The 13,114-nt window shown below is 41.0% G+C and overlaps 1 protein-coding gene across 1 annotated transcript; it reads left to right on the top strand.

The window, feature by feature from the left end:
• The first annotated feature begins 3,693 nt into the window (after positions 1-3,693).
• Positions 3,694-5,712, top strand: fam43b (family with sequence similarity 43 member B). Its single transcript, XM_027145178.2, has one exon. It carries the CDS (start codon positions 3,865-3,867, stop codon positions 4,816-4,818), a length of 954 nt encoding a protein of 317 aa, XP_027000979.1. The 5' UTR covers positions 3,694-3,864; the 3' UTR covers positions 4,819-5,712.
• The last annotated feature ends 7,402 nt before the right edge of the window (positions 5,713-13,114 follow it).

Raw genomic sequence — 13,114 nt, 5'->3', positions numbered from 1 at the left:
CCAGCATGTGAATTTTGGAAAGGATTTGAAAGAGGTAGAAATGTTGAACTTTGCTTGAGGATATCCACACTCAGGACCAAATATTATGTTAGCCAAACACCATAGACCAGTGGTCCCCAACCGTGGTCCCCAACCGTGGTCCCCAACCGGTCCGTGGACCAAATGGTACTGGGCCACCCAAGGAACATTAAATTATTTCTATTTTATTTACTGTGGTGTATTTCTCTCTTGTTTGTGTGACTTTCCATGGACGAGAGGTTAACCGGGAGCTGAGAGACGTCACCTAAAGCCGCACCAATACCGCGCATGCGCAAAATATCATGATCTCTGGCCGGGTTTAGATGACGTCTGGAGCTGAGCGGCTGCAAGCGGCAGTGCCGTTGTAGCTTTGGTGGAGAGAGAAGGTGTGTATCGCTCTTCTCTCTGTTCACCGGTACTTTGTCATGTTTCACAGTGCTTGGTGTACGTGTATATTGTGTTTGCTCAAATTTAACCCACAAATTAGCAAAAATGAGCACGAAACAGACGTCATTAGAAAGTTAGAAACTCTGCCGGTGTTCTGGATTAAAGTCATGGCGGAATACCCTGAGATTGTCACCACAGCTCTTAAATCCCTATCGCCATTTCTGACATGCTATCTGTGTGAAGCGGGGATTTCTGCAGTGACGGCAACCAAAACAAAACAACGGAATAAACTGGACATAAGCAACACACTTCGGGTGTCATTGTCTCCTATTACCCCAGATGGAACTGTCTCGTTGCAAAGAAACAAGCTCAGGGCTCTCATTGATTTAGCGTTGTAGTGAGTTAAAAAGGCATGATTAAATACAATTAAATTACAATTATTAATTTTAATTTAATTGTATAGCCGACACCCCCCACCCCCAGCGGGCTGCGGTAAAATTATCAAACATTGACCAGTCCGTGGTGAAAAAAAGGTTGGGGACGACTGCCATAGACAACAGATCCTAATCTAACAAACTTGGGAACAGATTAGCTAACCAGCTAACCAGCTAACCAGCTTCTACAACTGAAGGATTTTGTCTGCCTGTTCATTTTAAACATTCGGACGATATCCTGATAAAGTTCTGACGTTATTTGGTTGACTTTCAGCAACACTGATGGAGACAGAGAGCTGTAGAGTCATCTAAATGCTTTGAATGTCAGATCATAGACCTTATTTTTTAGTCTTGGAGATATCTTGTTGAGGTAACAGGAACTTGCACAGATTTCACCTTCTTTACAGCAAGCATCTGCAAGTAATTTGTTCTTAAGTAAAAAAAAATGGGACTCAAACACCAACAAGCCATGTTTCCTGCTAACGAGCTGCTCCTGTAGAGCAAGACCCGCCCCCATTTTCTACAGTGCATTTAATTGGATGTACACAAGGACTAATACTGGTTGAACAAGCTACAAAATATTATCCTTTCTTTAAGTCATAAGAGTTCACACAGGGTGAAAAAAGGCAGCTGAAAAAACTCCTTGAATCCAATTATCGCATGACGAAACAGACGTAGCTGGATGTCATTTTTCCTTCCCTTCCTTTCCTCATAGTGATCCACTGATTACACACATGTTACCAGTGTATATGATGCTACTTTGCATAAGGTCAGAGAGAGGGCAAGAGAGATGAGGACAGCAGTGAAAGAAAAATGTGGAATGTTATTTATTTGGCTAAAAATCTTTGACAATTAAAATACAAGCACTTTGACGATCGTCTATTTTGAATAGAATGGCATCAGTTTGTCTCACGATAAAATGGAACATGGGTCATTAGCAATGTTGTTTAAGTCAGATTAATAGTGTGAAAGTGAAATCGCAGGCCTCCGTGTCTCATTATGTGTCGCTCTCGCTATCACCACATCCTGTAAAATTGGTTTTGACACGCCGCTGGTCCACATTTCAGCAATCCCTGAAGGCAATATCCACCAGAGCTCCAACTGCTCTATTACTAGCAAGTAATCACTAGCTGGGAACTCAGATGGGACTCAATCCATCACATTGAGATCTTATATCAACTGGACATGTACAAACCCCACCGTCCAATCACCAACCCCCCCAACACCACACAGCCCACGATCCACTTTCTTATAGAAATGCTGCCGTGTATGATTCATCACCGCTGACCTGACTGGCTGAAAGGCTTCCCTCAACATCCCAGTCTACTTCAGACTTCAGGAGAAAACTCAAGGAAATAGCTCTGGGATTATGTAAATGAAACAATGGCTCTCAGAGATGTCTAGCAGTCGAACCTGTGGCCAAATAGAGAAGCAATATATCATGGATGTGGAATTACAATATGACACCGTATATGACAAACAGCTGCGATTACATTCTTTCAATCTTTATGCTAATAGAAATTAATGAAGTGTAAAGAGATCAGTGAGTCATTACAGTAAGTGAGTAAGATTGAATTGAACCACTTTTCCCTGTGTTGTTCTGCATGAAATGGACAGATGCACTGCCAAGACAGATCAGAGCAACTAATAACAGTGCTGTTTCCACTCTGAAAAAAATGATTCTTTAGCATATTAAAACGATGACTTTTGAAATCTATCGAATCGAGATCATGAATCTACACAGTAATAGTCAGTAATAATGACGTGGCATTAACAGCCCAGACCTCGGTCCATCTGAGAATCTGCAGCCAGACTTGAAGAAAATGTGGTCTCCATTTAAAGGCAGCGTCTCCGATTTTTGAAAGCTAATATCGACATTTGAAATCACCAAAACAAACACGCCCCTAACCCAAATGGGTCCCACCCCTGTATGTATAGCTCCGCCCACACATCCATACGTAACCCACATATGGCTACATATGTCACACGTGTGCCCTGAACATTGGCAAGCCCCGCCCCTTTCTGCTCATTGGCTACACGTTTGTTTTGATTTTTGTTTATTATTCGGCCCGACTGAATTCGGCCCGACTGTTTTCTGAAGCATTTCTCAAAAACCGGAGACCCTGCCTTTAATATGACAACACGTGAGAAATATTGGCAAATCCAGTGAATCCAGATAAGAATGGGGCGAAAATGTGAAACAGTGCAAGACTGTAACCTGAACTCGAGAGAGAACAAGGGAACCTGGAGTTATGACACAGTAACACGGTGCTGTGCCTCCATTCCAGCTGGTAACGCTACAAAATATGCAAAAGTTCAAGGGGGTGAATATTTAATGTAATGTATAATATTAATGGTGTGTATGATGGTGTTTGTATAAATAATCTGATGAGATGATGTTTACTGTGAGTCCCTTCTTTATGTTAACCTTTTTCCTTCCTAATTTTTTAAGGGATTGATGTGGCTTCCTTATTTAAAACTTGCCAGAAAGGCTTGTTTTTAGCATTATAAAGACATATCACTACGGTCTCAATGGTTAAGAGACCCACCATCACTTGGTTAAAAGCTAGATATGAAAAGAGCAACAGACTTACTGTGCTTCTAGATCCTTCACTGTTGTATTTATTGATGGTAGAAGCAGACGAGGGGCAGGAAGAGTTAAGATAAACGATGCCGAGACATCGGGCTGAGAGCCCAGTTCTGTTCATCATGCGCTCTCTCTCTCTCTCTCTCTCTCTCTCTCTCTCTCTCTCTCTCTCTCTCTCTCTCTCTCTCTCTCTCTCTCTCTCTCTCTCTGCCTGTGATATGAACAGACCAGAAGGAGAGGAGGAGGAGAGAAAGGAGGGGCAAACGACTAAGCAAGCTCCGGAGCAGACCAGCTGAGCCTCATTGCTCTCAGTCTCTCTTCAGTGTGTGACAGAACAGCTTTCCTCACTCTTGCTCTCAGGCACTCAGTACACAACAAACACACACTCGTTAGTTTGTTTTCAGAAGGGGCACCGAGCCCCTCGGACAAATTGGGACCATGCTGCCCTGGAAGCGGAGCAAGTTTGTGCTGGTGGAGGATGATTCCAAGACCAAAGCGAAGAGCATGAGCGCTGGACTCACCTACCACTCACTGCTGTCCTCGCTGCTGAGGTCGTGTCCTGACCTGGTACCTGAGTGCCCCTTCCACTGGCTCGCCGGGGTTTTCCACAGCAAACGGCAAAAAGTGGAGCTAAACAAGGAGGAACCCATATACAGCGTTCGCTACCTAGGAAGTGTAGTGACTGTAGTGGCCAAGGGTGAGGGCTGCACGCAGGATGCTGTCGCCAAGATCTGGGCATCCAGCAACTATGGTGAGCAGAGTGCCAAGATGAAGCTGAGTGTTGGGCCACACGGCATACGCATGGGTTGCCGCAGGAAACCTCCACACCTCTACACTCTTAACCGTATCACCTACTGCACAACTGACCCCTACCGGCCCAAGATCTTGGCCTGGATTTACCGGCACCAGGTGAAACACAAGGCAGTGGTTCTGCGTTGCCATGCTGTGCTGTTGGCTAAGGCAGACAAGGCTCATGCTATAGCTCTCAGCCTGTACCAGAACTCTATTTCAGCCTTCAGCGAGTTTAAGAGGCTCAAGCGCCAAAGTGATTTCCGGCATCGCAAGCAGGAGCTGCTCGGAGAAGATATTATGCCACTTATGCCTCTAAGGAAGCTGTTGAATGGACAGTGTCACTATCAGCCACCAGTAGACAAGCCTGGCAATTCCAACCGCCTTTTCTCCATCACCGAGGAGGATGAGGACGAGGAGGAGGTGGAGGAGGTGGAAGAGCAGGCAGACAACAGAGAAGAAAAAGCATCTAATACCGACCTACCAAATTCTGAACCAGAGGAACCCCCTGAAAGAGAACTGGGATACATAGTTCACGGACTAGATGGGTTTTCAATCACAATCAGAGATGACGTGCACATGACGCTCAGCACGCTCGTGTGACTACAGATGGACATTGGACACTGTGCACTTCTTTCTTCCTTTCCTTCTTGTCCTCTTTCCTCTTTGTCCACTTTGCAGAGCTCCCCAATTCCTGCAGAGCATGATCTGGTCCATCATCAGCAAGTTTTAATGCTGAGTTGCAGCTGGCTTACTAAGTGAGCACTTTCTACAGTATATGGGTGTTTAATAATGTGGAACTTTGTGAATAAACAAAAGCACAATGAGAGAGCGTGCCACGCTGCAAAGCAACCCAGTGAGGACAAACGTACAGGGAACTCAGTCTTTGGGCTACAAACCAAACAAGGATAAAACAAAGATCTTCGAAGAGCCTTTGTGGTTTTTTTCATGTGACTGATTGAAAATACGTAATTTTACCGGATAACTTTGGAAATATATTATTTGTGTAATATGTCATTTTTCTACGTACAGTAACCAACTCCCTCTTCTATGTAACTTTCCTTTGTGGCCAAAATCTCTGTGACGGCATTCAGCATCTACACCAAGGCAGCAGCACTAATGAATTAATCCATGATTTAGGATATCAGCCATTGATTTGACGGGTTTACAGCTGCCGCACATTACAGCCCCAGAATCGTTTACCGTATGACCAGCAGAGACGTCGGCCATGGCATTTAAGGCAGGATATTTTAAATGTGTGCAGTTTTATCACCTGCTTTGCACTGTGACATGTCTGGGACCAATATGAGGATTGATAAAGATTCATTTGTTTCTGAATATGTTTCTTTCTACATGATACACATTTCTATATATAAACAGGTAAATAAGCTTTACTGCTTTAAGAGGTAATGCATTGTTTAAAATTGTATGCCAACAAACACTGTCTCATATTCATGTCTTTACAGTTGCTCTGTGATAATAATAATAATAATAATAATAATAATAATAATAATAATAATAATAATAATAATAGTGTACTAGACATTTCACAAGCTGTCATTCTAATTGCACTAAAAAAAAAACATGATCTTATGAATTCCAATAAAATGTTGGAATAAAGAAATTGTAGGTGATGTTTTTTTATATGAACAGAAATGCATGTGAATTGTTTGTGTGTCCAAATTCAAGAGAAAAAGATTTTTCTGAATTATCCGTGGTTTTCGGGCCATGTTTCATAACAGTGCTTCACCGGCGCAAAAGATGAACAATCTCTGCACAAATGGCTATGCAGATTGACACCGGCTGTGAGTGGGCTCTGGAGAGGGAAGCAGAATTCTCTTCACACACACACACACACACACACACACACACACACACACACACACACACACACACACATGGCCCTCTCAAAGCCAGCCAATTCATCAGAGGATCAAAATGTACAGGAAATGACCAGCACGACTCATCTGCTTCTGCATCGCAAAGCTCGGTCTATTTCATCAATCAAATCACATGACCTTTAATTAACAAACTAGAAAACTCATAACGTGTTCCATTTGCCCGAAGCAGCGAAAGGTTTTAATTTTGTATTGTTTACTTTGCAAATTGAACAGTCTCTAATTCATACGTTTAATTTCAACGTGCAGGTTCACTCTACAAAGCCGTCTATTTATTTTTCCATTTTGTATGCAAGGATTGTAGAGCTGAACAGCCTGCGCAGTTGAGTGAGATTTAAATTATTCAGATGAATTAGTCTACAGGGAACTGTTGAGGATCAATCAATATACATCTCAACTAATCACCTAGCAGAAAACTCCGAAATGAACTCTGAAAGCAGACTAAAGAAAGCCTGATGCTGGTGCTAGGAGATGTGTGAGAACATACGTGTCATTAGGTGTTCGAATGAAACTTAAATACGGATTTATATAAATGTTCAATTTGGAAATGCTTTTCCTAATAGATACCTGTAAGTGAACAAGCAAGCATTTATCACAGATAGACATATTTGCTGCAAATATGACTTATAAATACATATATTTCATGCAATTACAATTATAAAAAAATTATTATAGTAATAAAAGGGCACGGTGGCTTAGCACGTTTTGCCTCACACCTCCAGCGTTGTGGGTTCGATTCCCACCGCCGTCTTGTGTGTGTGGAGTTTGCATGTTCTCCCCGTGCCTCGGGGGTTTCCTCCGGGAACTCTGGTTTCCTCCCCCGGTCCAAAGACATGCATGGTAGGTTGATTGGCATCTCTGGAAAATTGTCCGTAGTGTGTGAGTGAGCAAATGTGATGGGTTGGCACTCCGTCCATTGTGTATCCTGCCTCGATGACGACTGAGATGACTCCCCGTGACCCGAGAAGTTCGGATAAGCGTTAGAAAATGAATGAATGAATGAATGAATTAATTATTATAGTAATAATATATAAAAATAAATAAATGAAAAAATATCAGATGGACTGTTTACATACACCTTATAAATAATAGTGTTTAGCTAGCTGACTAGTTAAACACTATACCCTAGATAAAAGTGCTCAAATAATATTTGTCCTGGAATCTACTAGTATAATAATTTTAAAATGTAAAATAAAATAAAATAAAATAAATACATTTTATTCATCAGTTTTAAAGAGTGATTTTCAATGCTTCTGCTTTCAAGGGAGCAAGCAAGTTTGCTAGTCTTCAGCATGGTCAGCTAGCAAAACAGATTATTTAGTGATAAATGTAATATTTTGTTCATTTTTATGTTGTGGAACATTTAGACAGGTATTTCTATTTAGGAAATAAATCACTGAGAATATGATGATGATGATGATGATGATGTAAGAGAAAGCTTTACCGCTTTGGTGGCCACCTGCAAATTACTGTATGCTAACAGCAAACTAGCCAGCTAGCGGCTACTGCTAAAGATGCTAATACTGATGATCCTATACTTCTCGAGACCAGTTACTGTACACATGTTTCTACTAAATAGTGCAGATTTGTAACTAAAAACTAATTCTAAAACTAACTTGTACTTTATATGAGGACAAATAAAGCTAAATTTAATATCCACAAAGGTGAAGGTGTTATAAATAATTAAATAATGTACAATTCCTTATTTTGGGCAGTCAAACATGTGGAGTGATGCCTCATATCTTAGCCCGCCGCCTGCACTGAGGAACCACAACAGACTAAACATGTATTCCATCCTGTAAACTTCGGCAAGCGGAAGATGAGGTCCAGATGGAAGCTTCGCTGGAGGAAGAAAAGATGCCTTTCATCGCCGTAGCCCATGTGTCGAGCAGACGAGTGTTTGATGCTGAGCCCTGTGGGGAATCCACACACTGCATCTGCATCAAATCACACAGCACATGTGGGCCTCGAGGGACAAAGCGGTCCAACAGCGCCGAGTGTGAGCTGTAACATTTCCTGTGTGTTGTTGGTGTCTCGTGGAAGGAGGAGGCTGTGGGGGAGATCTGGGTTTTTTTCATTACTGGCAGAGAGCTTGCTTGGAGACAGATTAAAGGAGTGGTGGGTGTTAGTGTGTGGCACAAAGAACAGAGCTCTGTGTGTGTGTGTGTGTGTGTGTGTGTGTGTGTGTGTGTGTGTGTGTGTGTGTGTGTGTGTGTGTGTGTGTGTGTCACCTGCTTACTAAGGAACAACGGGAGGTACAGGGTTTTGTTGCGGCGCTTGAGTAAGGGTTTAGAGAAAGTGCTAATGAGTTCTTCTGGAAGCAGAAAGGAGAACGAGGTGTGCTAGGGACAGAACACACCAGATCAATGAGCCACAGCATGCAAGCTGAGAGCCGTATTTAACCTTCTCGTGTGTGTGTATATGTGTGTGTATGTTTCATTTATATTCTACAGTAGCACTCAACTGTCCTCTTGTGCCGTACTGCTGGATACAGCATTATTATCACTACCTACACATTTTTCCAGACCCACCTCTCCAGTCATGCATTATTAACTCTGCCCTTTCTAAACCTCTCTAAATGATATTTAATTTTTTTTGTCATGACTCCATCCACTACAAATAGAGACTGGGTACCAGTAATAAATAACACTTAAAAAAAAAAATCTAGAATCTAGAAAAATATTGAATTGAACAAATGAATGGAAAAAAGAGGATTTTTTTTTTTTTTTTTGGAAATGTTTTCAGATCGGTGGGATCGATTGTTGCGTAGTAATCTTCACAGATATTGGGTTATATTTTTATTCCAGGACGTGAGATTACATTCTCTTCAGGATCGCTGAAATGCATCCCCTAAATTAATTTATAAATACTACAGATTAGGATAAATTTTAAGTTCCTTTTGAGTAAGTTTTCTTAGACATCCGTTGTAAGTGAGTTTGGACTACTTCCATTTTCTGTATAGACATATTAGTTAAAAATGAACAAAAATAAAGACGTATGGAAAGATAGAATTACATTATCAAGGATATTATTATGAAAAATAAATACTATATCTGTAAACATTACACACAATACTTTGGCCTCATTCACTTGCACTACTGACTAACCACCTGCTGAGTTAAATAACCTTTTTATACTTTTCACTAGTGTTAACTGATATAAACACTGCATGTTCACTTTGCCTAGTATATTTGCAGATGTCACGCGTTTCCGCTCTCATTTAACACATCATAAGTGCCACCAACCTACAGAAACCCATCGTTCCCCATGCAAATCGCACCAATCTCAGCCCAAAGTTCTGCACCGTGATTAGCACTTCTGAGCAAAATCTGGCACCCACCAGCTGACTTTTAGTCTACATCGTCTCGGGCTACTAAATATTGCACAAGCTGTCTGAGAGTAAAAGAAAAAAAATCATAGAGACGACCATATTACGTTCCTTCAGACTGTCTCATCAGATTTCCGGAGAAAAAAACAGACACAGAAAATAAAGTGAAGAAACTTAGAAGGGTCTAGAGTTCATTTGCAGGTCTCATATATTTCCAAGTACATTTGCTACAGCTGATGATAATCATAGTAATCAGAAATCATCTGTTTTGCTAAGCGTAATATTCAGAGCCGATCCTGACCTCCCTGGGGCCCTAAGCAAAATTCTGCTAAGGGGCCGTCCTACCTGACCCGTGAGCCATGTAAACCATTTGCCACACATTCACACTTGACACCCCACTGCTCCCACTACAAACCTCTCTCCTTTTAAAAAAGTTTGCTCCATCGCTCGGTCAAAGAGTAAAACGATACAGAATTGAATGAGGTATTAACAAATCTTTATTGAATGGAATATTTTAAATAGAATTTTGAGTTGAATATTAGCAATTTAAAGTGAATATTAACATTATCTCAAATAAGCAGAAAATAATAAAAATATAACAAAACAATATATATATATAATATATATATATTAATATAAAGAAATAGAACTTTGGATTTTGGGATTAACTTTGGTTCCCATTCCAATGTAAATCCATTGGTCTCCATTATGCATTAACGTTGTAACCTCATTGAGAAACTATAAACATTGTCATTTAGGAGTGCTATCATGCTACTAGTTCCCACACAGATGTTGCTGCTGGAACGTGCGCGTGTCATTTCGTGCACGCGCATATGAACGCATGTTCACGCGCGCCGCGGTTATCAAGCTCCCGTTTATAAACACCGTTGCCCTTTCCAAGACCTCCGGAAACATGCCCACTTTACGTCGTGGTAACGAAACCCCTGGAATTTAACGAATGCCGTAAAATGAGGCAGGGGAGGCGGGGCCTTACGTAATTTGCGGGGCCCTACGCAACTTGCGTAGTGAGCTTATAGGGCCGATCGGCTCTGGTAATGTTGCGCTTAAGCTTTTATTGAATTTTTTAACTTACTATATAACAGCTAAGCTTGAAAAGACTTTGTTTATGTAGATGCAAACAAATTACAAATTCAGAATCCAGGCTTTTTGCTTTCACCCTAAGCAAAGCAAAGAGCTTTGTACAACCTATTCAAAGCTAGACAGTAATTTAAAAAAAAAAAAGTCATTTCTTTTAATCATCGCTGAACCTCAGCTTAGGCATCGTTATCTCTGAGGCAACACGTCTTCTGCAGTTCTCTCATTATTTACTGTTTGACTGAGTGTAATGCCATGAAAACTCCACAGTATATTAATATCACACGTTATTACATCACAATCTCCATGTTTAAAAAGTATCAAATTACATTGGATGTAATACAACAGTATAATACGTGTTTGGTGCCGAAACACTAAAACACACACATACACTCTTAGCACCTGATTAAAACACACTCTTACATGTAGATAGAATTGCTATTATTCCTATTTTAAAAGGTTTCATTGATAGACATTGATTGTTTTCTACTCTCTCTAAGTTCAATCCTACTCCCTTGTGGTAATTTAATGACGTCTTCTTTTGTATGCGTCATCTTTTGGGCTCTTTCCAAATCCAGTAATTTGCTGTGGACGTTCGCGACATTCAAGGCTTTTTTTTTGTAGCAAGGATTTATGTGAACATGTTTCTTGTCGAGTATTTTCTGTCAGCCTGTGTTAAAGCAGTTACGCAGCTGCGATGGGATTGAACAAGAAGGAAAACAAGTTTCTGACTGCATCTCCCAGCTAGTGGAGAAGAAAAATGCAATAGAAACAATAGACCCAGTTATTATAGACCTCACCTGCTGTCTCGCGGCCAGAGAGTATCTGTGAAACTGCTTAACGTTCCAATGGAGCCCTAATGGAATGGAGGAGAATTCAAACCCGGTGCTTGCTCCCTGGTCGCTTTGAGTTACCATATATACACAGCATATATTCTCTACTATTACCAATCCATCCTATTGTATCCATCCCATAAATGGGCAACGGCGCATTCAGATCGATTGGAGATCATTTTTATCCCTGAGTCTTAAACACCCACCATACATGAGGTTCAATTTATTGGTCCAGTTTGACATTATTTGTCATGTTCCAGTCAAATCGGTTAATAATAATAATAATAATAATAATAATAATAATAATAATAATAATAATAATAATAATAATACATCAAAGTTACATATAAAAGCTTTGGTAATAATAATGGTTCCATCACTGAATAGACTTTTCTTATTTAGTATCTCATGTCTTCATGGTGCAGCATTTACAAAAATAAACTGAAGAATATTAGGATGTGCTGGATCATGTGCTGTTTTAGATGCTGCTCAATCCTGAAGTTTGAAGGTTTAACAGAACTGCACAAATAAATCCCCACCTACAGATTGCTGTCTCACTTGAGAGACATTTCTCGAATTGGTCGCCATGTTTAAGTGACCACACTTAGAGCAGGGGATCGAGGATGCTAAAGCATACACAGACTGATCTACTTTAAAACCCCAGCCTCATTTCTCCATTTGTCGCTCTGCGCTTCACCGCAGATTATGTAATATTCTTGGCGTTCATTCACCAGAGTGTACTTTCATTCATTTTCTACCGCTTATCCGAACTTCTCGGGTCATGGGGAGCCTGTGCCTATCTCAGGCGTCATCGGGCATTGAGGCAGGATACACCCTGGACGGAGTGCCAACCCATCACAGGGCACACACACACTCTCATTCACTCACACACTCACACACTACGGACAATTTTCCAGAGATGCCAATCAACCTACCATGTATGTCTTTGGACAAGGGGGAGGAAACCGGAGTACCCGGAGGAAACCCCCGAGGCACGGGGAGAACATGCAAACTCCACACACACAAGGCGGAGGTGGGAATCGAACACCAACCCTGGAGGTGTGAGGCGAACGTGCTAACCACTAAGCCACCGTGCCCCCCTATTCAATTCAATAATTCAATTCAATTCAATTCAATTCAATTCAATTTATTTGTACAGATCAAATCTCAAAGGTTTATCATGGATGGAGGCATGAATGTTCATTGGAGTAACACTGATTTATTTCTGATCTTTATGTAAGATTACAATGTTTTGTGTGAACTATGATGCTGATTATCAACATACGTAAATCCCAATGGCGAGTCCAATGCCTCATTGTAGCTCTACCCCATTAATGATATACAACGCCTATTTGTATCCGTTTATTTCACCAGTTAAAGCCTACAGATTGGATTCAGACACCTCCTGCACTGCCCAGCTGGCCTGCCATGCTGCTGACATCATTCACCTCATAAGATTAGCGATTACGAAACCGACAGTGTGAAACAAGCGAAGGAGATCGAAACGAGCGACTTTCTAAAAACATTTGCCATTTCCAATTTACTGACACTGCGTCAAGACTGATGTCATTTCTAAATGTCATACCGGCAATCTTAAAGCACTTACAGTAGCAAACAGCTCTCGATTCACATGGTACCATATATTTGTTCTAAAATTTAGATCCTCTATAAAGTCACAGGTCCTCAGTCCTTTACCTAAAAATAGTTATTCCATTAAATCGCTATTCAGTTCAAAGTCGGTGCAT

This window comes from Tachysurus fulvidraco, chromosome 23 (assembly GCF_022655615.1).
Source record: "Tachysurus fulvidraco isolate hzauxx_2018 chromosome 23, HZAU_PFXX_2.0, whole genome shotgun sequence".
NCBI lineage: Eukaryota > Metazoa > Chordata > Actinopteri > Siluriformes > Bagridae > Tachysurus > Tachysurus fulvidraco.
This window is presented reverse-complemented; position numbering and strand designations above follow the sequence as displayed.